The 25,366-nt window shown below is 61.4% G+C and overlaps 3 protein-coding genes and 2 long non-coding RNA genes across 6 annotated transcripts in view; 4 read left to right on the top strand and 1 right to left on the bottom strand.

Moving 5' to 3' along the window:
* The first annotated feature begins 68 nt into the window (after window positions 1-68).
* Window positions 69-3,316, top strand: LOC127464968 (uncharacterized). Its single transcript, XM_051775441.1, has 3 exons — window positions 69-1,103; window positions 2,311-2,503; window positions 3,218-3,316. Exons 1-3 carry the CDS (start codon window positions 235-237, stop codon window positions 3,314-3,316), a joined length of 1,161 nt encoding a protein of 386 aa, XP_051631401.1. The 5' UTR covers window positions 69-234.
* A 2,711-nt stretch (window positions 3,317-6,027) lies between these two features.
* Window positions 6,028-25,366, top strand: part of PUF60 (poly(U) binding splicing factor 60) — a 34,917-nt gene continuing 15,578 nt past the window's right edge. Inside the window, exons 1-4 of the mRNA XM_051775431.1 lie at window positions 6,028-6,123; window positions 15,332-15,427; window positions 18,327-18,416; window positions 19,299-19,349. Of these exons, the coding sequence (XP_051631391.1) occupies window positions 6,097-6,123; window positions 15,332-15,427; window positions 18,327-18,416; window positions 19,299-19,349 (264 nt within the window). The 5' untranslated portion in view covers window positions 6,028-6,096. The remainder of the gene's footprint in view (window positions 6,124-15,331; window positions 15,428-18,326; window positions 18,417-19,298; window positions 19,350-25,366) is intronic.
* On the top strand, window positions 15,566-17,605 carry LOC127464953 (uncharacterized). The gene is made up of 3 exons (XM_051775428.1): window positions 15,566-16,397; window positions 16,530-16,933; window positions 16,995-17,605. Exons 1-2 carry the CDS (start codon window positions 15,590-15,592, stop codon window positions 16,736-16,738), a joined length of 1,017 nt encoding a protein of 338 aa, XP_051631388.1. The 5' UTR covers window positions 15,566-15,589; the 3' UTR covers window positions 16,739-16,933; window positions 16,995-17,605.
* LOC127464958 (uncharacterized) lies at window positions 21,101-22,935 on the bottom strand. 2 transcript variants are annotated; one of them, XR_007901718.1, is made up of 8 exons: window positions 22,865-22,935; window positions 22,499-22,588; window positions 22,080-22,141; window positions 21,776-21,955; window positions 21,597-21,716; window positions 21,537-21,566; window positions 21,329-21,448; window positions 21,101-21,238 (listed from the first exon to the last, which is right to left on the bottom strand). It is a non-coding gene; the product is annotated as an uncharacterized LOC127464958 (long non-coding RNA). The 2 variants fall into 2 exon arrangements; XR_007901719.1 differs by lacking the exons at window positions 21,101-21,238; window positions 21,537-21,566; window positions 21,597-21,716 and having other exon boundaries at window positions 21,307-21,418; window positions 21,866-21,955.
* Window positions 22,778-24,919, top strand: LOC127464956 (uncharacterized). Its single transcript, XR_007901717.1, has 3 exons — window positions 22,778-23,993; window positions 24,084-24,152; window positions 24,335-24,919. It is a non-coding gene; the product is annotated as an uncharacterized LOC127464956 (long non-coding RNA).

Below are 25,366 nucleotides of genomic sequence, written 5' to 3'. Positions count from 1 at the left end.
GAGGGGGCTGTGGGAGCTGGGGGGGGGCTGTGTGAGCTGGGGGGGGCTGTGTGAGCTGGGAGGGGGCTGTGGGAGCTGGGAGGGGGCTGTGGGAGCTGGGGGTGACACGGCTCCAGAGGCGATCCCAGAAATCCCGACCCCACCCGCTGGATCAGCCGGAACCTCTGCAGAACCCTCGTCATTCCCCTCCCAGAGCTTCCAAAATCCCTCGGCACCCTCGGGGGGGAAGCCCTGATGCCTCTTCCTGCCCTTTGTCCCGCGGTGCCGCGGAATGTCAGTCCGGGGAGATGGGAATTGCTGCCCTCACCCCCTCAGTGCTGCCCTCACCCCCTCAGTGCTGCCCTTGGCAGAGGGGCTGGTTTGGGGAAAAGTGCAAATAGGAACTGGTTGTGTCCGAGAGGCCGGGGGGGGGCTGCTCCTGCTGTGCCAGGGAAAACCAGCTCTGGAATCCTGCCCCGTGCTGTGCCAGGGAAATCCAGCTCTGGAATCCTGCTCTGTGCTGTGCCAGGGAAATCCAGCTCTGGAATCCTGCCCCGTGCTGTGCCAGTGCTGCTCCTGCTGCTCCTGCTGTGCCAGAGGAATCCAGCTCTGGCCTCCTGCTCTGTGCTGGTGCTGTTCCTGCTGCTCCTGCTGTGCTGGTGCTGCTCCTGCTGTGCCAGGGGAACCTGGCTCTGGCCTCCTGCTCTGTGCCAGTGTTCCGTGCCAGTGCTGCTCATCTGCTCCTGCTGTGCCAGGGGAAACTGGCTCTGGCACGAGCTCTGCTCTGTGCCAGCATTCTGTGCCGGTGCTGCTCCTGCTGCTCCTTCTGTGCCAGGGGAAACCGGCTGTGCCATCGTGCTGTGTGCTGGTGCTCTGTGCTGTGCCAGTGTTCTGTGCTGGTGCTGCTCCTGCTGTGCCAGGGGAAACCGGCTCTGGCCTCCTGCCCTGTGCTGTGCCAGTGCTGCTCCTGCTGCTCCTGCTGTGCCAGGGGAAACTGGCTCTGGCCTCCTGCTCTGTGCCAGTGTTCCGTGCCAGCGCTGCTCATCTGCTGCTGCTGTGCCAGGGGAAAACTGTCCCTGGCATGAGCTCTACTCTGTGCCAGTGTTCTGTGCTGGTGCTGCTCCCTCTGTGCCAGGGGAAACCGGCTCTGGCCTCCTGCTCTGTGCTGTGCCAGGGAAAACCAGCTCTGGCATCCTGCTCTGTGCTGTGCCAGTGATGCTCCTGCTGTGCCAGGGGAACCTGGCTCTTGCCTCCTGCTCTGTGCCAGTGTTCCGTGCCAGTGCTGCTCATCTGCTCCTGCTGTGCCAGGGGAAAACTCTCTCTGGCGTGTGCTCTGCTCCGTGCCAGCGTTCTGTGCTGGTGCTGCTCCCTCTGTGCCAGGGAAAGCTGGTCTGGCATCGTGCTCTGTGCTGTGCCAGCATTCTGTGCCGGTGCTGCTCCCTCTGTGCCAGGGAAAGCCAGCTCTGGCATCATGCTGGGTGTGATGCCAGCGTTCTGTGCTGGTGCTGCTCCCTCTGTGCCAGGGAAAGCCAGCTCTGGCACCGTGCTGGGTGTGGTGCCAGCGTTCCATGCTGCTGTCCTGTGCTGGTGCTGCTCCCCCTGCCCGTCCTGTGCCGGGGGACAGCGGCTGTGCCACCCTGCCCTGTGCCACTGCGCCGTGCCAGCGCTGCTGCTGCTGCTGCTGCTCCCACTGTGCCAAGGGAAACTGGCTCTGGCACGCTGCTGTGTGCTGGCTGTGCCAGAGCTCTGTGCCAGCACCCTGTGCCAGTGTTCTGTGCTGGTGTTCTGTGCTGTGCCAGAGCTCAGTGCTGTGCCAGAGCTCCGTGCCAGTGTTCTGTGCCATGCCAGAGCTCTGGGCTGGTGTTCTGTGCTGTGCCAGAGCTCTGTGCCAGTGTTCTGTGCTGTGCCAGAGCTCCGTGCTGTGCCAGAGCTCTGTGCCAGAGCTCCGTGCCAGTGTTCTGTGCCGTGCCAGAGCTCTGGGCTGGTGTTCTGTGCTGTGCCAGAGCTCAGTGCTGTGCCAGAGCTCTGTGCCAGTGTTCTGTGCCATGCCAGAGCTCTGTGCCGGTGTTCTGTGCTGTGCCAGAGCTCTGTGCTGGTGCTGCTTCTACTACTTCTGCTGTGCCAGGGGAATCTGGCATCCTGCTGTGTGCTGTGCCAGTGCCCTGTGCTGGTGTTCTGTGCCGTGCCAGAGCTCTGTGCTGGTGCTGCTCCTGCTGCTTCTGCCGTGCCAGGGGAATCTGCCATGCTGCTGTGTGCTGTGCCAGTGCCCTGTGCTGTGCCAGCGTTCTGTGCTGTGCCAGCGTTCTGTGCTGTGCCAGTGTGCTGTGCTGCTGCTGCTCCCTCTGTGCCAGGGCACTCTGGCTCTGCCATCCCGCTCCGTGCTGTGCCACCGTTCCGTGCCATGCCGGTGTTCTGTGCTGGTGCTGTGCCTGCTGTGCCAGGGCAGTCTGGCTCTGCCCCGTGCTGGTGCTCCGTGCTGTGCCGTGCCCTGCGCTGTGCCAGCCTCGCTCTGCCCGGTGCCAGGGTGCTGTGCCAGCGCTTCCCCCTGTGCCAGAGCTCTGTGTCAGTGTCACACTCTGTGCTGGTGTCACTCCGTGCTGGTGTCACTCTTTGTATCAGTGTCACACTCTGCCCAGTGTCACTCTCTGTGCCGGTGTCACTCCGTGCTGGTGTCACTCTCTGTGTCAGTGTCACTCTCTGTGCCGGTGTCACTCGCTGTGTCAGTGTCACACTCTGTGCCGGTGTCACTCGCTGTGTCAGTGTCACACTCTGCCCGGTGTCACGCTCTGTGCCGGTGTCACGCTCTGTGCCAGATCCCGGGGTCACTCCGGCCGGATCCCGCCGGGATTGTGTCCGCGCTCGGGTGCTGCGCTGCCACCTCGTGTTGCATTCCCTGCCTGTGCTCCATTCCCAGCCCGTGCTCCATCCCCATCCCATGCTCCATCCCTATCCCATATTCCGTTCCCGGCTCGTGCAGCATTCTGGGTTCGTGCAGCATTCCCAGCCCATGCTCCATTCCCATCCCATGTTCCATTCCCATCCCAGGCTCCATTCCCAGTCCAGGCTCCATTCCCAGCCCATGCTCCATTCCCATCCCATGTTCCATTCCCATCCCAGGCTCCATTCCCAGTCCAGGCTCCATTCCCAGCCCATGCTCCATTCCCAGCCCATGCTGCATTCCCAGCCCATGTTGCATTCCCAGCCCAGGCTCCGTTTCCATCCCGTGCTCCATTCCCAGCTCATGCAGCATTCCCGGTTCGTGCAGCATTCCAGAATCGTGCAGCATTCCCAGCTCGTGCAGCATTCCGGGTTCATGCAGCATTCCGGGCTCCTGTAGCATTCCCGGTTCATGCAGCATTCCCGACTCATGCAGCATTCCCGGCCCGGGCTGCTTTTCCAGCTGTGCCCCCGTTCCCACCCGACAACCGAATAAAGCCGACGGCAGCAGCTGATCCCGTGGGAACGACCCGCGCCGACCCTCCTCATTCCTCCCGGGAGGTTTGGAATCAGATTCCCAGAGTTCCACAGGCCCCCGGGCACGGGAGGGATCCGGGGAACATCCCAGCTGCTGATTCCCAAATCCCCGTGCCCAGGGCAGGCCCCAGGCCCCGCAGCCTGGGACATTCCAGCCCATCCCAGCCCAGCCTGGGACATCCCAGCCCATCCCAGCCCAGTCTGGGACATCCCAGCCCATCCCAGCCCAGTCTGGGACATCCCAGCCCATCCCAGCCCAGCCTGGGACATTCCGGCCCATCCCAGCCCAGCCTGGGACATCCCGGCCCATCCCAGCCCAGCCTGGGACATCCCAGCCCATCCCAGCCCAGCCTGGGACATTCCGGCCCATCCCAGCCCAGCCTGGGACATCCCAGCCCATCCCAGCCCAGCCTGGGACATCCCAGCCCATCCCAGCCCAGCCTGGGACATCCCAGCCCATCCCAGCCCCTCCTCGTGGCTCCCTGAGCACCCACCGGAGAATCCAGGGATTAAGGGGATTGAACACCCTCCTCCCGCCCCGGAATTCCCCGCACAGGAATTCCCAGGGCATTCCCAGCACCCACGGGACGTTCCCAGTACATCCCAGTACCCCCCGGGCTCTCCCGGAATGGAGCTGGGTGGGATCACTGGGGATCCGGGATGTCCCTTCCAGCCCCGTGGGATGTGTGGGATGTGTGGGATCCTCCAGGGCCCCAACCCTGTCCAGCCACTCAGACAAACCCCAACACGTGTTCCCACTTTCCAGTGGAATTTCCTGGTCTAATCAGAATTCCTGGTCTGCCCAGAGAAAGGGGATGGAGTTCCTGGTCTAATCAGTTCCTGGTCTGCCCAGGGTATGGGGATGGAATTCCTGGTCTGATCAGAATTCCTGGTCTAATCAGAATTCCTGGTCTAATCAGAATTCCTGGTCTGCCCAGAGAATGGGGATGGAATTCCTGGTCTAATCAGAATTCCTGGTCTGCCCAGAGAACGGGGATGGAATTCCTGGTCTAATCAGAATTCCTGGTCTAATCAGAATTCCTGGTCTGCCCAGAGAATGGGGATGGAATTCCTGGTCTAATCAGAGTTCCTGGTCTAATCAGAATTCCTGGTCTGCCCAGAGAATGGGGATGGAATTCCTGGTCTAATCAGAGTTCCTGGTCTAATCAGAATTCCTGGTCTGCCCAGAGAATGGGGATGGAATTCCTGGTCTAATCAGAATTCCTGGTCTGATCAGAATTCCTGGTCTGCCCAGAGAAAGGGGATGGGATTCCTGCCCACGCTGGAATTCCCTTTCCCTCCCGGGGGTGCTTTGGGAGCACGAGGCCCTCTCCCCACAGGCAGGTGTTCAGTCCCCTTTGGCGGCCCCAACTCCCGAAATCCTTTATAAAACCCGTGGGATCCGTGAATTCCTCCTGGTTTTTCCTCGTCCCTGCGGCTCCTCCCCGGAGGGGACTCGAGATCCCGGGGCTGGTTCCATTCCCGAGGTGCTGGATGTGGCACCACCCGGGTCCTGCTGAGGCTCCTTGTCCTGGATCCAGCTGGGCAGGGACGTCTGGGACGTCTGGGGGGTCATTCCAGAGCCCCACTTCCATCCCCTGGCACAGAACCATGGAATTCCGGGATGGGTTGGGATGGAGGGACCTCACAGACCCCCCAGAGACAGGGACACCTTCTGCTATCCCAGGGGGATCCAACCTGCCCTGGGACACTCCCAGGGATCCAGGGGCAGCCACAGCTCCTCTGGGAATTCCATCCCAGCCCCTCCCCACCCTCCCAGCCAGGAATCCCTTCCCAATATCCCACCTAACCCTGGGAAGCCATTCCCTGGGTGCTGTCCCTCCAGCCCTTGTCCCCAGTCCCTCTCCAGCTCTCCCGGAGCCCCTTCAGGCCCTGGAAGGGGCTCTCAGCTCTCCCTGGAGCCTTCTCTTCTCCAGGGGAACATTCCCAGCTCTCCCAGCCCGGCTCCATCCCCGGGGTCTGACCTCGGCCCTGGAGTTAAATTTGGGCACCAGGGATTGGATCCCCTGGGAAAGAAGCAAGAGAAGGGACAGGCTGGGGACGCTGGGATGGGGACATTTCTCTCCGGTTCCCAGCAGACGATCCCGATCCGCTCTCCCGGGGCTCATCCAGCACCTCCCGGTGCCCACGGCCGGTACCGGCGGCTGCCCGGGGCTCTCCCCTCCGGCTGCGACCAAGGGCCACCCGGTACCAGGCGGGCCCGCGGGTTTGGCCCGGTTTATCCGGCTTTATCCCGCTTTATCCGGGTTTATCCGGTTTTATCCGTTACGGCCCTGCCCGTGCTTTGGACCTTCCGGAGGCCTCCGGCTCTGCCGCCTCCAGTCCCAGCGTCCCAGCACCGACCCAGCGACGCTGAGGCCGCAGTAGCCGAGCCGGGGTCCAGCCGAGATCTCCCGGGGACCCCCAAACTCCCGGGGTGTCACACGGGGACCCCTCGGGCCGGTCCCGGTTCAAGCGACGCCCGCGCCTGGGCGGCGCCATCTTGCCACCCGCTTCGGTCACATGACTCCCTGCCCCGAACTCTCGCGATACCTTCCCCCGCGAGGTTCCCGCCTCCCGGTTTCCCGCGCGCGCGCCGCCGGAGCTCTCGCGAGAGCCGCGCGCGGAGCCGGGGAGGACAAGATGGCGGCGACAACGCCGATGGCGCTGGTGAGGGAGCGGCGGGGCCGGGCCGGGCCGGGGCGGCTCCTCGGGGGCCCCCGCGGGGCTCACGGGGGTCCCCGCGGGCCGGGGCAGCGGGATGGGGAGGCGGGAGAGCGAAGGGGCGCGGCCGAGGCGGCGGCCGAGGGTTCCCCGCCCGGGCCGGGCCCGCGGGGGAGCGGCGGGGCCGCCGCGCTCTGAGGGGCCCTGAGGGGAAGGGCAGGGGGAGGAGAAGAAGAGAGGGGTCTGCGCCGCGCCGGGGCCCCCGCGCCGCCGCCCGCCGCCCTCCGTGAAGGGCGGGTGCCGGTTCCTTCCTTCCCTCCACCGGTCCTGGGCGACCACCCCAACGGGAACGGGAATGGGAACGGGAATGGGAACGGGCATTCCAGGGGTGTGCAGGGAACGGGATCCCTGGGTGTGCAAGGAACGGGAACGGGCATTCCAGGGGTGTGCAGGGAACGGGATTCTGGGGATGTGCAGGGAACGGGATCCCTGGGTGTGCAGGGAACGGGATCCCTGGGTGTGCAGGGAACGGGATCCCAGGGGTGTGCAGGGAACGGGATCCCGGGGTGTGCAGGGAACGGGAACGGGCATTCCAGGGGTGTGCAGGGAACGGGATCCCCGGGGTGTGCAGGGAACGGGATCCCGGGGTGTGCAGGGAACGGGACCGGGATCCCCGGGGTGTGCAGGGAATGGGAACGGGCGTTCCAGGGGTGTGCAGGGAACGGGATCCCCGGGATCTGCAAGGAACGGGATCCCCGGGGTGTGCAGGGAACGGGATCCCCGGGATCTGCAGGGAACGGGATCCCCGGGATCTGCAGGGAACGGGATCCCCGGGATCTGCAGGGAATGGGATCCCCGGGGTGTGCAGGGAACGGGATCCCGGGGAACTGCAGGGAACGGGCATTCCAGGGTGTGCAGGGAACGGGATCCTGGAGATCTGCAGGGAACGGGATCCCGGGGTGTGCAGGGAACGGGATCCTCGGGGTGTGCAGGGAACGGGATCCCGGGGATCTGCAAGGAACGGGATCCCGGGGTGTGCAGGGAACGGGGATCCCCCGGGTGTGCAGGGAACGGGATCCCGGGGATCTGCAGGGAACGGGAGCGGGATCCCCGGCCATTTTTCTGCGAGGGGCCGCGCCTGGCGCTCCTTTTGGGCCACTGTTCCCAAATCCAGTCGTTTAAACGCTCCCCTGTGGCCCGCTGTTCCCAAATCCGCCTGGATGGAGTTCGTAGGAGTTCTCTCTGCGTTCTGGGGCGGTTTTAGATGTCCGGGAGTTTTCAGATGTTTGGATCCTTCCCCGGCTGAGCCGCTGGTGGGAGGGAGCAGGAGGACGGTGATTCCCGTGGCCGGTGGTTTTCCCGGGATTCACCCTGGAATCCAGCAGTGGAAGTGCTTCCCCGGGGCTGCTCGGCTGGTTCCTTGGGAATTGTGTGCTCAGGGGAGGGGCCTGGGAACGCCCGGGGATCCCCCCATCCCATGGAATGCTGGGTGGGACCCACAGGGGTTTGTTGGTGGCTCTGTGTTCCCTCCCAAAACGTGGGATTTCTCTGAGGAACGGCTCCAACTCCAGAGCTGCTCTGCCTTTGCTCCAGGGGGCTGATTTGTGTCCCTGAACAAACGCTGTGTCCTGGGATTCCTTTGGGGGATCCCCGGGTGTGAACGGGGGGGTGAACACAAACCACTCCCACTTTGTTTCCTGCCTCACATGTCCCTAATCCACTGGACTGGGAGGTTTCCCAGGGGAACGCTGGGAATGGGGGTCAGGACTGGAGCCCGTGGGGTGTGTGTGGCTGTCTGAGATCCAGGCTCAGCCCTGCTGGCTGTGGGATCTGTTCTCCCAGCCTGGAGCAGGTGAGGGAAGTTCCCTGGAGGTTTGTGAGGGGCAGGGAAGGTCCATTCCAGACTCCCCACGTTCCCTCTCTCCTCCTGATCCAGAGGAGTTCAGGAAACAGAACCAGCTCCTCGTTCCTGGGCTGCTGCTCTGGGCAGGAGAGGTCTGTGCTGTGGGACAGGGCAGGGCCCAGGGAATCGTGCCTGGAATTCCCATGGGATCTCTCCGTTCCCGGGGTCGGTGTTGGCAGAGGAATCACCTGTTGGAGCTGATCCAGCCCGTGCCCTGCAGGGCCCTCAGTCAGCCCTTGTTCCCTCACACCCCTCTGCCAGTGCCTCTCCTCCTCCTGCATCCCTAAATCATCAGCCCTTGTCCCTCACACCCTGGGCTCCTCTGCCAGTGCCTCTGCTCCTCCTGCATCCCTAAATCATCAGCCCTTGTCCCTCACACCCTGGGCTCCTCTGCCAGTGCCTCTGCTCCTCCTGCATCCCTAAATCATCAGCCCTTGTTCCTCACACCCTGGGCTCCTCTGGCAGTGCCTCTCCTCCTCCTGCATCCCTAAATCATCAGCCCCTGTTCCCTCACACCCCACACCCCTCTGGCAGTGCCTCTGCTCCTCCTGCATCCCTAAATCATCAGCCCCTGTTCCCTCACACCCCACACCCCTCTGCCAGTGCCTCTCCTCCTCCTGCATCCCTAAATCATCAGCCCCTGTTCCCTCACACCCCACACCCCTCTGCCAGTGCCTCTGCTCCTCCTGCATCCCTAAATCATCAGCCCTTGTCCCTCACACCCTGGGCTCCTCTGGCAGTGCCTCTCCTCCTCCTGCATCCCTAAATCCCAGCTGGGCTGTCCTTCCCTGCCCCATCAGGAGCCTCAGTGGAATTCCCTTGGCCTGTGCCCTCTGGGAGGAGCCTGGCAGGGTCAGTCAGGGAATCCCGGAATCCCAGCCCGGTTTGGGATGGGAGGGATCTGAAATCTCATCCAGTTACACCCCGTACCCTGTCCCTGGAAGGGCCCAAGGCCAGGCTGGAGCAGGAGGTGTCCCTGCCCAGGGCTTTGAGGGCCCTTCCCACCCCAACCATTCCATGATTCCAGGATTCTGGAGCCTCTGGCTCCCGAGGTGCTGCAGGAACACCCCGTTTTGGGGGGATTTGATCCCTGCCTGTCTCTGGGAGGGCAGGGAGAGCCCGTGGGTGTGCCCCGTGCTCCGGGGGCTGCAGGAGCCAGCAGTGCTGCTCCAGGTGGGAAGGAGCATTCCAAGGGGTTGCTGGAGGAGCAGTGAAGGTCACTGTGCCCAGAGGGGCTCCCAGAGTTCCAGCTGGATCCACGGGGCCTGGGTGGTCTGTAGGGACAAACAGGACGTGGTGGATCCGCCAGGAAGGGCCTCTCCTGGACACTCCCCTGCTGGGGAGGAATTTCCTCATGGAAAGGTGCTCAGGCCTTGGAAGGGGCTGCCCAGGGAGCTGGTGCAGTCCCATCCCGGGGGGTGTCCAGGGAATTCTGGACCCAGTGCCCTGGGCTGGGATGAGGTGGGCACTGGGCACAGGTTGGACTCTGGTGCTGGAGGCTTTTCCAGCCTCAGGAATCCCGGGATTGGGTGTTCTGGCTGTTCCAGGGGATGCTCTCCAGGGAGCATGGAGGGACAGGGAATGGGGGTGTTCCTTGGGAAAACGCTCCTTGGGGAGGGATGTGTGCTGAGGAATTCTGTGGGAGCCATGGATCAGCCCTGGGTTCTTCCTGGGGATGTGTGCTGAGGAATTCTGTGGGAGCTGTGGATCAGCCCTGGATCACCCCTGGATCCCTGGGTTCTCCCCAGGGATGTGTGCTGAGGAATTCTGTGGGAGCCATGGATCAGCCCTGGGTTCTTCCTGGGGATGTGTGCTGAGGAATTCTGTGGGACCTGTGGATCAGCCCTGGATCACCCCTGGATCCCTGGATCAGCCCTGGATCTCTGGGTTTTTCCCAGGGAATGTGTACTGAGGAATTCCTGTGGGAGCCATGGATCAGCCCTGGGTTCTTCCCAGGGGATGTGTGCTGAGGAATTCTTGTGGGAGCCGTGGATCACTCCTGGGTTCTTCCTGGGGAATGTGTGCTGAGGAATTCCTGTGGGAGCCATGGATCACTCCTGGATCCCTGGATCAGCCCTGGATCCCTGGGTTCTTCCCAGGGGATGTGTGCTGAGGAATTCTGTGGGAGCCATGGATCACTCCTGGATCCCTGGATCAGCCCTGGATCTCTGGGTTCTTCCTGGGGAATGTGTGTTGAGGAATTCTGTGGGAGCCATGGATCCATCCTGGGTTCTTCCTGGGGATGTGTGCTGAGGAATTCTGTGGGAGCCATGGATCACTCCTGGATCCCTGGATCACTCCTGGATCCCTGGGTTCTTCCCAGGGGATGTGATCTGAGGAATTCTGTGGGAACTGTGGATCAACCCTGGATCCCTGGATCAACCCTGGATCCCTGGATCAACCCTGGATCCCTGGGTTCTTCCCAGGGGATGTGTGAGGAATTCTGTGGGAGCTGTGGATCACTCCTGGGTTCTTCCCAAGGGATGTGTGCTGAGGAATTCTGTGGGAGCTGTGGATCAGCCCTGGATCACTCCTGGATCCCTGGATCACTCCTGGATCTGTGGGTTCTTCCCAAGGGATGTGTGCTGAGGAATTCTCTGGGAACTGTGGATCAACCCTGGGTTCTTCCTGGGGATGTGTGCTGAGGAATTCCTGTGGGAGCTGTGGATCACTCCTGGATCCCTGGATCACTCCTGGATTCCTGGGTTCTTCCTGGGGAATGTGTGTTGAGGAATTCTGTGGGAGCCATGGATCACTCCTGGGTTCTTCCCAGGGGCTGTGTGCTGAGGAATTCTTGTGGGAGCCGTGGATCAGCCCTGGGTTCTTCCTGGGGAATGTGTGCTGAGGAATTCCTGTGGGAGCCGTGGATCACTCCTGGATCCCTGGGTTCTTCCCAGGGGATGTGTGTTGAGGAATTCTGTGGGAGCCGTGGATCACTCCTGGGTTCTTCCCAAGGGCTGTGTGCTGAGGAATTCTGTGGGAGCTGTGGATCACTCCTGGGTTCTTCCCAAGGGCTGTGTGCTGAGGAATTCCCGTGGGAGCCGTGGATGACCCCTGGATCCCTGGGAATTACACTGCCCAGCACTCAGGGGCTGGATTTTGGGGGATCCCAGCGGGTTAGGATCCAGGGAGTGGCTGTTCCCTTGTGGGGGGTTCCATCTGTCAGCCCTCCATCTGCTCCTCTCCTCCCAGTTCCCACAGCCCCTGGACTGGGATAACTGGGGGGTTTAAAGCTGGAGGGAACAGGGAATGTGATCCCATTTCCAGTTTGGGGTTGGCCCGTGGATTTGTGGGTTTTGTGCTCCGGAGCTCCCCAGTTTGCAGTCCCAGCCCCCTCTGCTCCCTGTCAGCTCCCTGCTGTTCCCTCATCCCGGTGCTCCATGGATTTATGGAGGGGTCAGGGAAGGACCTGCAGCTCTGGGGGCTGCTCAGGCACCTGGAGAGCAGGGATTTGTGTCTGCCCCGTGGTCACTGATCCTGGGAAAGGCTCCCATGGGGAACTGGGGGCTGCACAGATCCTGGAGTCTCCCTGCTCCTGTAAAACAGAGCCAGGATTGGGGATCTGTCCCGGGATTGGGGATCAGAGCCAGGATTGGGGATGTATCCTGGGATTGGGGATCTGTCCCAGGATTGGGGATGTATCCCAGGATTGGGGATGTATCCCAGGATTGGGGATGTATCCCAGGATTGGGGATCTGTCCCAGCATTGGGGATGTATCCCAGGATTGGGGATCTGTCCCAGCATTGGGGATGTATCCCAGGATTGGGGATCTGTCCCAGGATTGGGGATGTATCCCAGGATTGGGGATGTATCCCAGGATTGGGGATGTATCCCAGGATTGGGGATCTGTCCCAGCATTGGGGATGTATCCTGGGATTGGGGATCTGTCCCAGGATTGGGGATGTATCCCAGGATTGGGGATGTATCCCAGGATTGGGGATGTATCCCAGGATTGGGGATGTATCCCAGGATTGGGGATGTATCCCAGGATTGGGGATCTGTCCCAGCATTGGGGATGTATCCCAGGATTGGGGATCTGTCCCAGCATTGGGGATGTATCCCAGGATTGGGGATCTGTCCCAGGATTGGGGATCTGTCCCAGGATTGGGGATCTGTCCCAGGATTGGGGCTGTATCCCAGGATTGGGGATCTGTCCCAGCATTGGGGATGTATCCCAGGATTGGGGATCTGTCCCAGCATTGGGGATGTATCCCAGGATTGGGGATCTGTCCCAGGATTGGGGATCTGTCCCAGGATTGGGGATCTGTCCCAGGATTGGGGCTGTATCCCAGGATTGGGGATCTATCCCAGGATTGGGGATCTGTCCCAGGATTGGGGCTGTATCCCAGGATTGGGGATCTATCCCAGGATTGGGGATCTATCCCAGGATTGGGGATCTGTCCCAGGATTGGGGATCTGTCCCAGGGTTGGGGATGTATCCCAGGATTGGGGATGTATCCCAGGATTGGGGATCTGTCCCAGGATTGGGGATCTATCCCAGGATTGGGGATCTGTCCCAGGATTGGGGCTGTATCCCAGGATTGGGGCTGTATCCCAGGATTGGGGCTGTATCCCAGGATTGGGGATCTGTCCCAGGATTGGGGATGTATCCCAGGGTTGGGGATCTGTCCCAGGATTGGGGATCTATCCCAGGATTGGGGATCTGTCCCAGGATTGGGGATCTGTCCCAGGATTGGGGATCTGTCCCAGGATCCCGGGATGGGCGGGGTGGGAAGGGAAGGGGAGCTCTGCCTGCCCCTGGATCCCTGGGAGTGTCCAAGGCCGGGTTGGAGCAGCCTGGGGCAGTGGGAGGTGCTTTGAGGTGCTTCCAAACCATTCCACGGGTCTGGGGTTTGGGAAAGTGTCAGAGGAGGATCCGAAAAGGGCACTTGGAAAAGTGGGAGTGGCGGAGCCGGGAGGGAGGGGAGCGTGGCTGGGGACATGGAATTGGAGCTGTTGGTGTGAGCCAGGAGTGGGGTTATCCCAGTGCCTGATCCCTGGAAACGTGGTGCTTGGGGAGCTCTGGGAGTGCCCAACATACCCACAGTCTGTGGGATTGCTGGGATGGCTCTTCCCACAGGGATGTGAGCCAGGAATGGGGTTATCCCAGTGCCTGATCCTGAAAACGTGAACTCTGAGTGCCCAGCACACCCACAGTTTGTGGGATTGCTGGGATGGCTCTTCCCACAGGGATGGTGTGAACCAGGAGTGGGGTTATCCCAGTGCCTGATCCTGAAAACGTGGTGCTTGGGGAGCTCTGAGTGCCCAACAGTCTGTGGGATTGCTGGGATGGCTCTTCCCACAGGGATGTGAGCCAGGAGTGGGGTTATCCCACTGCCTGATCCCTGGAAACGTGGTGCTTGGGGAGCTCTGTGAGTGCCCAACACACCCACAGTTTGTGGGATTGCTGGGATGGCTCTTCCCACAGGGATGTGAGCCAGGAGTGGGGTTATCCCAGTGCCTGATCCCTGGAAACGTGGTGCTTGGGGAGCTCTGAGTGCCCAACAGTCTGTGGGATTGCTGGGATGGCTCTTCCCACAGGGATGTGAGCCAGGAGTGGGGTTATCCCACTGCCTGATCCCTGGAAATGTGGTGCTTGGGGAGCTCTGTGAGTGCCCAACACACCCACAGTTTGTGGGATTGCTGGGATGGCTCTTCCCACAGGGATGTAAACCAGGAATGGGGGTTATCCCACTGCCTGATCCTAAAAACCTGGTGCTTGGGGAGCTCTGTGAGTGCCCAACAGTCTGTGGGATTGCTGGGATGGCTCTTCCCACAGGGATGGTGTGAGCCAGGAATGGGGTTATCCCAGTGCCTGATCCCTGAAAACGTGGTGCTTGGGGAGCTCTGAGTGCCCAACACACCCAACAGTCTGTGGGATTGCTGGGATGGCTCTTCCCACAGGGATGTGAGCCAGGAGTGGGGTTATCCCACTACCTGATCCCTGAAAACGTGGTGCTTGGGGAGCTCTGAGTGCCCAACACACCCAACAGTTTGTGGGATTGCTGGGATGGCTCTTCCCACAGGGACAGAGGGGAACACGAGCTGCTTTCCCCGACTCACCAGCGGGTTTGGGGAGGGTTTTTATCCAGCTGGGACATCCTGACCCGAGGTGCTCTGGGCTCTGGGGAGGCAGGGCCGGGTCCCTGCCCCTGGGGACAGTTTCCCAGGAGCACTTTGTGTCCCAGGTGGCCAAGAAGGCCAATGGATCCTGGCCTGGCTCAGGAGCAGTGTGGCCAGCAGGAGCAGGGCAGTGATCCTGCCCCTGTACTCTGCTTTGGTGAGGCCACACCTTGAGTATTGTGTTCAGCTCTGGGCCCTCAGCTCAGGAAGGACATGGAGGGGCTGGAGCAGGAGCAGAGGAGAGCAACGAGGCTGGGGAAGGGACTGGAGCACAAGTGCTGTGAGGAGAGGCTGAGGGTTGTTTAACCTGGAGAAGAGGAGGCTCAGAGGTGACCTCCTCACTCTCTACAACTCCCTGAAGGGAGGTTGTAGCCAGGCGGGGGTTGGTCTCTTCTCCCAGGCAACCAACAACAGGACAAGGGGACATGGGCTCAAGCTCTGCCAGGGGAGGTTTAAGTTGGATATCAGGAGAAAATTCTTTACAGAGAGAGTGATCAGGCATTGGAATGGGCTGCCCAGAGAGGTGGTGGATTCACCATCCCTGGAGGTGGCCCTGAGTGCCATGATCTAGGAATTGGACTGGACTTGGACCAAGGGCTGGACTCCATGATCTCGGAGGTCTCTTCCAACCCAAACGATTCTGTGATTCTGTGATTCTATGGCAAGGGGACATGGGCTCAAGCTCTGCCAGGGGAGGTTTAGGTTGGATATGAGGAGAAAATTCTTTGCAGAGAGAGTGATCAGGCATTGGAATGGGCTGCCCAGAGAGGTGGTGGATTCACCATCCCTGGGGTTTTTTAAAAAGAGATTGGACGTGGCATCAGTGCCATGATCTAGGAATTGGACTGGATTTGGACCAAGGGCTGGACTCCATGATCTCGAAGGTCTCTTCCAACCCAAACGATTCTATGATTCTATTCTGTGATTCTATGACAAGGGGACATGGGCTCAAGCTCTGCCAGGGGAGGTTTAAGTTGGATATCAGGAGAAAATTCTTTACAGAGAGAGAGTGATCAGGCATTGGAATGGGCTGCCCAGAGAGGTGGTGGATTCACCATCCCTGGGTTTTTTAAAAAGAGATTGGATGTGGCATCAGTGCCATGATCTAGGAACTGGAGTTGGATCAGGGGTTGGACTTGATGATCCTGGAGGTCCTTTCCAACCCAACCTGTTCTGTGGTTCCTCAGGGGACGGAGTCCATCAAGATGGAGAACGGGCAGAGCACGGCGGCCAAGCTGGGGCTGCCCCCCCTCACCCCAGAGCAGCAGGAGGCTCTCCAGAAGGTGAGTAAATCCAGGGATAGGATTTGTCTGCTCTGGGGGGGCTGTTGGCTGGGTTTGAGGAGCCTCTGCCACCCCTGGGGCCGAAGGGAACAGGGATTGGGGTGGGATCGGGGCCCTCCTGGCTGTGCCCAGGGATTGCTGGTCCTGCTCTGGGGCTCAGGGATGGTTTTGGGGTTCACTGGAGGGGTTGGGAGAGTGGGTTTAGGTCAGGGAAGGAATAGGATCAGGAGAGTGAGTCAGGGACAGTGTGTGAGTGCCACAGGGGAGCAACCAGGGCTGGGATTGGGGTCTGCTCCAGAGCCCAGAATGTCTGTGTTCCCTTCTATCCCAGAATATATATCCCAGAATATCTGTATTCCCTTCTATCCCAGAATGTCTGTGTTCCCTTCTATCCCAGAATGTCTGTGTTCCCTTCTATCCCAGAATGTCTGTGTTCCCTCAAATCCCAGAATATATGTGTTCCCTTCTATCCCAGAATATCTGTGTTATATCCCAGGATATCTGTGTTCCCTCATATCCCAGAATATCTGTGTTCCCTCATATCCCAGAATATCTGTGTTCCCCTATCCTAGGGAGAATCCATGTGGGAAGAGCTCTATCCTGAGGAGAATCCATGTGGGAAGAGCTCTATCCTGGGAGAATCCATGTGGGAAGAGCTCTGTCCTGGACAGAATCCATGTGGGAAGAGCTCTATCCTGGGGAGAATCCATGTGGGAAGAGCTCTGTCCTGGACAGAATCCATGTGGGGAGAGCTCTATTCCAGGGAGAATCCATGTGGATGTGCCCCTGCTGTCCCAGGGATGTTCAGGGAGCAGATCCAGGGCAGAGCTGGGATGTTCAGGGAGCAGATCCAGGGCTGGGATGTTCAGGGAGCAGATCCAGAGGGGAGTTGAGATGTTCCTGGAGCAGATCCAGGGCAGAGCTGGGATGTTCAGGGAGCAGATCCAGGGCTGGGATGTTCAGGGAGCAGGTCCAGAGGGGAGTTGGGATGTTCCTGGAGCAGATCCAGGGCAGAGCTGGGATGTTCAGGGAGCAGATCCAGGGCAGAGCTGGGATGTTCAGGGAGCAGATCCAGGGCAGAGCTGGGATGTTCAGGGAGCAGATCCAGGGCTGGGATGTTCAGGGAGCAGGTCCAGAGGGGAGAGCTGGGATGTTCAGGGAGCAGATCCAGAGCAATCCAGGCGTGCTGAGGGAGCAGATCCCAGTGCAGGGGTGTCTGGGGTGGGGTGGAGGCCCTTCCCTTCTCTGTGCAGCCGCTCCCTGGGAGCAGAGCCCTGGAGGAGCCGTGTCCCACCCTGGGCCCGCAGGTAAGGGGCTGGGGTGGGACATGGGGGGAGGAGGGACAGTGAAACCAGTGCATGAGGGTCCCCGGGCTCCCAGCCCGCCTGTCCCGGCTCCAGGGTGTGGGGAGCTGGCTCTGGAGTGTGGGGAGCTGGCTCTGGGGTGTGGGGAGCTGGTTATAGAGTGTGGGGAGCTGGTTATAGAGTGTGGGGAGCTGGCTCTGGGGTGTGGGGAGCTGGCTCCAAAGTGTGGGGAGCTGGATCTGGAGTGTGGAGCTGGTTCTGAGGTGTGGGGAGCTGGTTATAGAGTGTGGGGAGCTGGCTCCAGAGTGTGGGGAGCTGACTCCAGAGTGTGGGGAGCTGGCTCTGGAGTGTGGGGAGCTGGTTCTAGAGTGTGGGGAGCTGGTTCTAGAGTGTGGGGAGCTGGTTCTAGAGTGTGGGGAGCTGGTTATAGAGTGTGGGGAGCTGGCTCCAGAGTGTGGGGAGCTGGTTCTAGAGTGTGGGGAGCTGGCTCTGGAGTGTGGGGAGCCGGCTGCAGGGTGTGGGGAGCTGGCTCCAGGGTGTGGGGAGCTGGCTCTGGAGTGTGGGGAGCTGGCTCTGGAGTGTGGGGAGCTGGCTCTGGAGTGTGGGGAGCTGGATCTGGAGTGTGGGGAGCTGGTTATAGAGTGTGTGGAGCTGGTTATAGAGTGTGGGGAGCTGGCTCTGGAGTGTGGGGAGCTGGCTCCAGAGTGTGGGGAGCTGGTTATAGAGTGTGGGGAGCTGGTTATAGAGTGTGGGGAGCTGGCTCCAGGGTGTGGGGAGCTGGTTCTAGAGTGTGGGGAGCTGGCTCTGGAGTGTGGGGAGCTGGCTCTGGAGTGTGGGGAGCTGACTCCAGAGTGTGGGGAGCTGGTTCTAGAGTGTGGGGAGCTGGTTCTAGAGTGTGGGGAGCTGGCTCCAGGCTGTGGGGAGCTGGCTCTGGAGTGTGGGGAGCTGGTTTCAGGGTGTGGGGAGCCAGCTCTGGGGTGTGGGGAGCTGCCTCCAGGCTGTGAGGATCTGGCTCCAGGGTGTCAGGATCTGGCTCCAGGGTGTCAGGATCTGGCCCCAGGCTGTGGGGAGCTGGCTCCAGGGTGTCAGGCTCTGGCTCCAGGCTGTGAGGCTCTGGCCCCAGGCTGTGGGGAGCTGGCTCCAGGGTGTTAGGATCTGGCTTCAGGGTGTCAGGCTCTGGCCCCAGGCTGTGGGGAGCTGGCTCCAGGGTGTCAGGATTTGACCCCAGGCTGTGGGGAGCTGGCCCCAGGGTGTCAGGATCTGAACCCCCAGGCTGTGGGGAACTGGCCCCAGGCTGTGAGGATCTGGCTCCAGGGTGTCAGGCTCTGGCCCCAGGCTGTGGGGAGCTGGCTCCAGGGTGTCAGGATCTGAACCCCCAGGCTGTGGGGAGCTGGCTCCAGGGTGTCAGGCTCTGGCTCCAGGGTGTCAGGATTTGGCCCCAGGCTGTGGGGAGCTGGCCCCAGGGTGTCAGGCTCTGGCCTCAGGCTGTGGGGAGCTGCCAGCAGCGCTGGGGGCCGGTCCCTGTCGGGCTCTGTGCCCCCAGCAGTGGGTGCAGGAGCCGCCCCGGCCCCCACAGCCGCCCCGTTTCCCCGCAGGCCAAGAAGTACGCGATGGAGCAGAGCATCAAGAGCGTGCTGGTGAAGCAAACCATCGCCCACCAGCAGCAGCAGCTCACCAACCTGCAGGTGAGGGCCCCCCCGGGCCGAGCCCCCCGCCTCGTGCTCCCCCCGACACCGTGGAGTCCTCAGGGCCCTCGGAACCAGAGCACAGCCCCGAGCCTGCACAGCCCCGAGCCTGCAGCTCGCCAGGGCCCCCCCACCTGCTCCAGTTGCCCCCAGAGGGAGGAGATGGTGGGTTCCTCCCCTGTCGATGGCCCTTGCTGAGGTACGAGGGGCCAGAGGCTCCGCCCCGGGCCTCACTTCCCGCTCGTTGAGGTGGTGAAGCCGGAGGGGATCCTGGGAACAGTGTCCTGTCACCGCGTCCTGTGCTCGAGGGAGGGTCCCTGTGCCCCCTGCCCGTGTCCCAGCCCTGCCCCCTTTCCCTCCCCTGCACTCAGGTGCTCTCTCTCAGTCCCGGAGAGGTTCCGCTGGCCGTTCCCGCTCCCGCTGGAATGCCCGTGCCAGGAGAACCCTTACCTGGGGTTTAACCTCCCCTCCTTCAGAGGCTTCTGGAACACGTCTGGCCGCCTTCACTCCGGGTCAGGGAGCCCCGACTGACACAGCTCTGCCCGAGGACTCCCCGCGGATGTGCTCCGAGGCCGCTCGGGGCCGTGCCTGGTTCTGAGGGGCTGCTCTAGCTCAGGGGCTCCTCTAAAGGCCGGGGGTGAACCGACGCCGGCGGTTGCAGAGGTCTCTATTGCCTTGAGTCCCCCCTGGGATCCCACCCTGCTTCCCCAGGCAGTGGCAGCAGCAGAGCCCAGCCCGGGCTCGGACAGTCCTGGGGCAGCGAGGGCCGAGGAAGGAGAGGCCTCTCCGCAGGTGCCCCTGCGCCGCCCTGCTCGAGTTTGTGCGACAGCCTCAGTAATGCTCAGCTCCAACAGACTGAACTCTGTCTTTACTGTCTTTCAGATGGCAGCAGTGACAATGGGCTTTGGAGATCCTCTCTCACCTTTACAATCGGTCAATAGACATATTCACTTCTTCTGGGGCATTGTCTTAGTCAGGGCCTAGCGTGGGGACGTTCCTAGTGGTGCCAGTGCTCTTGTCCCACCTCCCCACCCGTGCCGGACACGCCCCGGAGCAGAGCGAGGTGTCCCTGCCCCGAGAAGACCCCAGGCTGGTGCAGTCTGCGGGGACACTGGCACTCGGGGGCACAGACAGCTTTAGATTTCCACCAGTTCTGAACACACAACCCCTGCCATGGTGGGAGCTGCATTTCTAGGGACGCTGCAGTTCTGAGGTCCCCGACCTAAAACTAACGGCCAAGGTAACGCACGGAGGGGCGACTTGGTGTGGAACGGCCTCCCAGCGGGGCCGGGGAGGGCAGAGCGGGCCGTGGCCCAGGGGCCACTCTCTCCTTCCTGTGGCACCTTCCCAGTGCAGCAGAAGCAGGAACGGAGGGGGCAGAACCCCAGGAATGCCCAGGGAACCCCCGCCCTCCTCCGGGCCGGCGCTAACCAGAGGCCACGAGGAGCTGAGGGAGCGAAGGAATGACCCGGGGTGATCCGTGCCCTCCTTTCTCTCCTAGAGGACAAAGTGCCCTGTGACTCCTCAGCTGTAAATCCCTTTGTGAATGCCTCCCCCCTCTCGCCGGGGCCTGTGCCTGGGGTCAGAGCAGCCGGGGGTCCGTGCCCCGGGGCAGGAGGGCACCGAGGGGGCATCCCTGCTCTCCCTCCCTTGGCAGCGGGCGGTGTGGCAGCGGGGAGCCAGAGGGGGTGTTCTGGGCAGGGGGCGAGTTTGGAACGGGCTGGATGGATCTGGCAGAGCTGGTGTCTGAGCCCTCGTGCCCAGGAGTGCCCCCTGTCCGTGGGGCTGCTGCCCCACAGCAGGACTGCAGCACTTTGGGGGTTGGCTCGTCCTTCCCGGCTGGGCACGGCCCAGGCAGGGCCACAGGAGAGGGTTAATGGCTCCTTGTCCCCAGGGCACAGGCTGTGAGCCCTTTTCCTCAGGCATTCCTCCTTCAGGGAGTCAGAGGCTGCTGCTGGGCACGGCCCAGGGGCAGGAGTTGGGGACTGGGCCCTGGTGCAGGTCAGAGCAGTCAGGACACCCCTTCCTCCAGAGCTGCTTCCTCCCAGAGCCCACTGGGAACGCACAGACAGTCTCTGTGCAGACCCTTCCCGTGACCAGCTGTGTCCCCAGTCCCCCTGGGGAGGCAGCACAGCCTGAGCCCTCTGTCCCCGTGGGCTCAGTGTCCTCCCTCCTGGCACAGCACAGGGTTCCCCCTCCCTTCCCCTTCCCTGGCTCGTGGTGTCACAGTCGGTGTGAGGGTTGTGCATCCCCTGCTGTGGTTAGAGGAGCACACCCAGGGTGCTGGTTTGGCCTGTCCTTAAAACAACCCCCCAGGTGCCCTCAGGGCAGCATCACACAGCTGGGAGCTGCTGCCTGGCCGAGGCTGCAGGGGCCTGAGCTCGGGTTTTAGGAGGAGAAAGAGCAAAACCAGCTCTGTGGGACGGTGAGAGCAGGGAGGTTTGAGGGCAGGAGTCCCTGACTCCGACCTGTGCTGAGCTCAGGGCATCACCCCCCTCCTGCAGGCTCCACAGACACCCCAGGCCTGCCCCTTGCAGGTCCGAAATCCCGGGATCACTGGGGTTGGAAAAGCCCTCTGAGGTCATGGAGCCCACCCTTGTGCCCAGCCCAGAGCACTGAGTGCCACATCCAGGCATCCCAGGGATGGGGCTTCTCCTCCTCCTCCTCCCTGGGCAGCCCCTTCAGTGCCCCACAGCCCTTTCTGGGAAGGAATTCCTCCCCATGTCTGAAAATCCCAGTCCTCTTCACTTCCCCACCTGGTCTTTAGGGTCCCTTTGGGGTAAGGGGGGGTTTCCTCCTGCAGAGTGTGGGGTTAATGTCACCTCAGGAGCAGAGTATGGGGTTACTGTCACCTCAGGAGCAGAGTATGGGGTTAATGTCACCCCTGGAGCAGAGTGTGGGGTTACTGTCACCTCAGGAGCAGAGTGTGGGGTTAATGTCACCTCAGGAGCAGAGTATGGGGTTAATGTCACCTCAGGAGCAGAGTATGGGGTTAATGTCACCTCAGGAGCAGAGTATGGGGTTAATGTCACCTCAGGAGCAGAGTATGGGGTTAATTCACCTCAGGAGCAGAGTGTGGGGTTAATTCACCTCAGGAGCAGAGTGTGGGGTTAATGTCACCTCAGGGGCAGAGTATGGGGTTAATGCCACCTCAGGAGCAGAGTGTGGGGTTACTGTCACCTCAGGAGCAGAGTATGGGGTTAATGTCACCTCAGGAGCAGAGTGTGGGGTTAATGTCACCTCAGGAGCAGAGTGTGGGGTTAATGTCACCTCAGGAGCAGAGTGTGGGGTTAATGTCACCTCAGGAGCAGAGTGTGGGGTTAATTCACCTCAGGAGCAGAGTGTGGGGTTAATGTCACCCCTGGAGCAGAGTATGGGGTTAATGTCACCTCAGGAGCAGAGTATGGGGTTAATGTCACCCCTGGAGCAGAGTATGGGGTTAATGTCACCCCTGGAGCAGAGTATGGGGTTAATGTCACCTCAGGAGCAGAGTATGGGGTTAATGTCACCCCTGGAGCAGAGTATGGGGTTAATGTCACCTCAGGAGCAGAGTATGGGGTTAATGTCACCCCTGGAGCAGAGTATGGGGTTAATGTCACCCCAGGAGCAGCAACTGGGGTTTTAATGTCACCTCAGGAGCAGCAGCTGGGGTTTTAATGTCACCTCAGGAGCAGAGTATGGGGTTTTAATGTCACCTCAGGAGCAGAGTATGGGGTTAATGTCACCTCAGGAGCAGAGTGTGGGGTTAATGTCACCCCTGGAGCAGAGTATGGGGTTAATGTCACCCCTGGAGCAGAGTATGGGGTTAATTCACCTCAGGAGCAGAGTATGGGGTTAATTCACCTCAGGAGCAGAGTATGGGGTTAATGTCACCTCAGGAGCAGAGTATGGGGTTAATGTCACCTCAGGAGCAGAGTGTGGGGTTAATGTCACCCCTGGAGCAGAGTATGGGGTTAATTCACCTCAGGAGCAGAGTGTGGGGTTAATATCACCTCAGGGGGAGAGTATGGGGTTAATGCCACCTCAGGAGCAGAGTATGGGGTTAATGTCACCCCTGGAGCAGAGTGTGGGGTTAATGTCACCCCTGGAGCAGAGTATGGGGTTAATGTCACCCCTGGAGCAGAGTATGGGGTTAATGCCACCTCAGGAGCAGAGTATGGGGTTAATGTCACCTCAGGGGCAGAGTGTGGGGTTAATGTCACCCCAGGAGCAGAGTGTGGGGTTAATGTCACCTCAGGAGCAGAGTGTGGGGTTAATGTCACCCCTGGAGCAGAGTATGGGGTTAATGTCACCCCAGGAGCAGCAACTGGGGTTTTAATGTCACCTCAGGAGCAGCAGCTGGGGTTTTAATGTCACCTCAGGAGCAGCAGCTGGGGTTTTAATGTCACCTCAGGAGCAGAGTGTGGGGTTAATGTCACCTCTGGAGCAGAGTGTGGGGTTAATGTCACCTCAGGGGCAGAGTATGGGGTTAATGTCACCTCAGGAGCAGAGTATGGGGTTTTAATGCCACCTCAGGAGCAGCAGCTGGGGTTTTAATGCCACCTCAGCAGAGTATGGGGTTAATGTCACCCCTGGAGCAGAGTGTGGGGTTAATGTCCCCCAAAGGCAGCCCAGGGTGAGGCCATCCCTGTTTGCAGTGTCCTGTGTGCAGTGTCAGGAGCTGAACCCCCAGTTTGTTCCCTCAGGCACAGTCTGTGCCCTGGGGGTGGCTGTGCCAGGGGAGCCCTCCTTCCCCTCGGGCTGCACAGCCCCGGGCAGAAAATCATCCTCCTGAAGGCCCTGAGTGCAGCCCCTGTGCCCCAGGGTCCTCAGACAGGGCAGGGCACCCCAAAAATCATCCTCCTGAAGGCCCTGAGTGCAGCCCCTGTGCCCCTGGGGTCCTCAGACAGGGCAGGGCACCCCAAAAATCACCCTTGGGAAGGCCCTGAGTGCAGCCCCTGTGCCCCTGGGGTCCTCAGACAGGGCAGGGCACCCCAAAAATCACCCTTGGGCAGGCCCTGAGTGCAGCCCCTCTGCCCCTGGGGTCCTCAGACAGGGCAGGGCACCCCAAAAATCACCCTTGGGCAGGCCCTGAGTGCAGCCCCTGTGCCCCCAGGGTCCTCAGACAGGGCAGGGCACCCCAAAAATCACCCTTGGGCAGGCCCTGAGTGCAGCCCCTTTGCCCCCAGGGTCCTCAGACAGGGCAGGGCACCCCAAAAATCATCCTCCTGAAGGCCCTGAGTGCAGCCCCTGTGCCCCAGGGTCCTCAGACGGGGCAGGGCACCCCAAAAATCATCCTCCTGAAGGCCCTGAGTGCAGCCCCTGTGCCCCCAGGGTCCTCAGACAGGGCAGGGCACCCCAAAAATCATCCTCCTGAAGGCCCTGAGTGCAGCCCCTCTGCCCCCAGGGTCCTCAGACAGGGCAGGGCACCCCAAAAATCATCCTTGGGAAGGCCCTGAGTGCAGCCCCTGTGCCCCTGGGGTCCTCAGACAGGGCAGGGCACCCCAAAAATCACCCTTGGGAAGGCCCTGAGTGCAGCCCCTGTGCCCCCGGGGTCCTCAGACAGGGCAGGGCACCCCAAAAATCATCCTTGGGAAGGTCCTGAGTGCAGACCCTTCAAGCCAGGGTTCCCCAGATGCAGCAGAGCTCCTGTGATTGTTGAGGCATCCCAAAAACCATCCTCTGAAGTCCCTGAGTGCAACCCCTTCAATCCAGACAGGGCAGAGCTTTTGTGCCCCCCAAAAACCTGCTGGAGAAGTCCCTGGTTGCAACCCCTTTGCCCCGGGGGTCCCCAGACATGGCAGAGCTCCTGTGCCCTTTACAGCACCCCAAAAATCAGCCTTGTGGGGGCCCTGGTTGCAGCCCCTCCAATCCAGGGGTCCCCAGACACGGCAGAGCTCCTGTGCCCTTTACAGCCCCCCAAAAATCAGCCTTGTGAGGGCCCTGGTTGGAGCCCCTTTGCCCCAGGGGTCCCCAGACATGGCAGAGCTCCCGTGCCCTTTACAGCACCCCAAAAATCAACCTTGTGAGGGCCCTGGCTGCAGCCCCTCCAATCCAGGGGTCCCCAGACACGGCAGAGCTCCCATGCTTGTTAAGGCACCCCAAAAATCGTCCTCCTGAAGGCCCTGAGTGCAGCCCCTCTGCCCTGGGGGGTCCCCAGACATGGCAGAGCTCCTGTGCCCTTTACAGCACCCCAAAAATCAGCCTTGTGAGGGCCCTGGTTGCAGCCCCTCCAATCCAGGGGTCCCCAGACACGGCAGAGCTCCCGTGCTTGTTCAGGCATCCCAAAAATCTTCCTCCTGAAGGCCCTGAGTGCAGCCCCTCTGCCCTGGGGGCTCCCCAGACATGGCAGAGCCCCCGTGCTCCTTAGGGCACCCCAAAAATCATCCCTGAGAGGTCCCTGTTTGCAGCCCCCCTGCCCCCGGGGGCGGTGGGGAAGGGAGGGGGTGCTCTGAGCTCCGTCGGGGGTGTGGGGCAGGGCCAGAGGCACCCCCAGAGCCCCTCTCTGCCCGGGGGTGTGGGGCAGAGCCAGAGGCACCCCCAGAGCCCCTCTCTGCCCGGGGGTGTGGGGCAGGGCCAGAGGCACCCCCAGAGCCCCTCCCTGCCCGGGGGTGTGGGGCAGAGCCAGAGGCATCACTACATGCCCTGCTCCAGCCCTTCCCTGCCCGGGGTGTCCCCCTGTCCCAGAGCCATCCCCACACACACAGGCAGTGGCTGATCCAGAGCCCCGATCCAGCCCCATTCCCAGACCTGGGCACGTCCCTGGGCAGCAGCAGCAGCTCCAGAGCTGCCCTGGGGGTGCCAGCCCCAAGGGACACGCCGTGCCCTGCTTTGGGGTCCCTGCTTTTGGGGTCCCTGCTTTTGGGGTCCGTGCCGTGAGGGCTGGCTGCTCTGTCTGGCAGGCAGGGGGGGCCCGGGCAGGTTTAGGGGCCGGTAGCACAGAGCCCCTCCGAGCAGCACCCCGGCCTTGG

The sequence above is a fragment of the Manacus candei genome, unplaced genomic scaffold (assembly GCF_025592945.1).
Source record: "Manacus candei isolate 608988 ecotype Guabito, Panama unplaced genomic scaffold, ASM2559294v1 h1tg000298l, whole genome shotgun sequence".
In the NCBI taxonomy this organism is placed as follows: Eukaryota; Metazoa; Chordata; class Aves; order Passeriformes; family Pipridae; genus Manacus; species Manacus candei.
The sequence above is the reverse complement of the archived record's forward strand: the minus strand, read 5'-3'. Positions and strand labels throughout refer to the sequence as shown.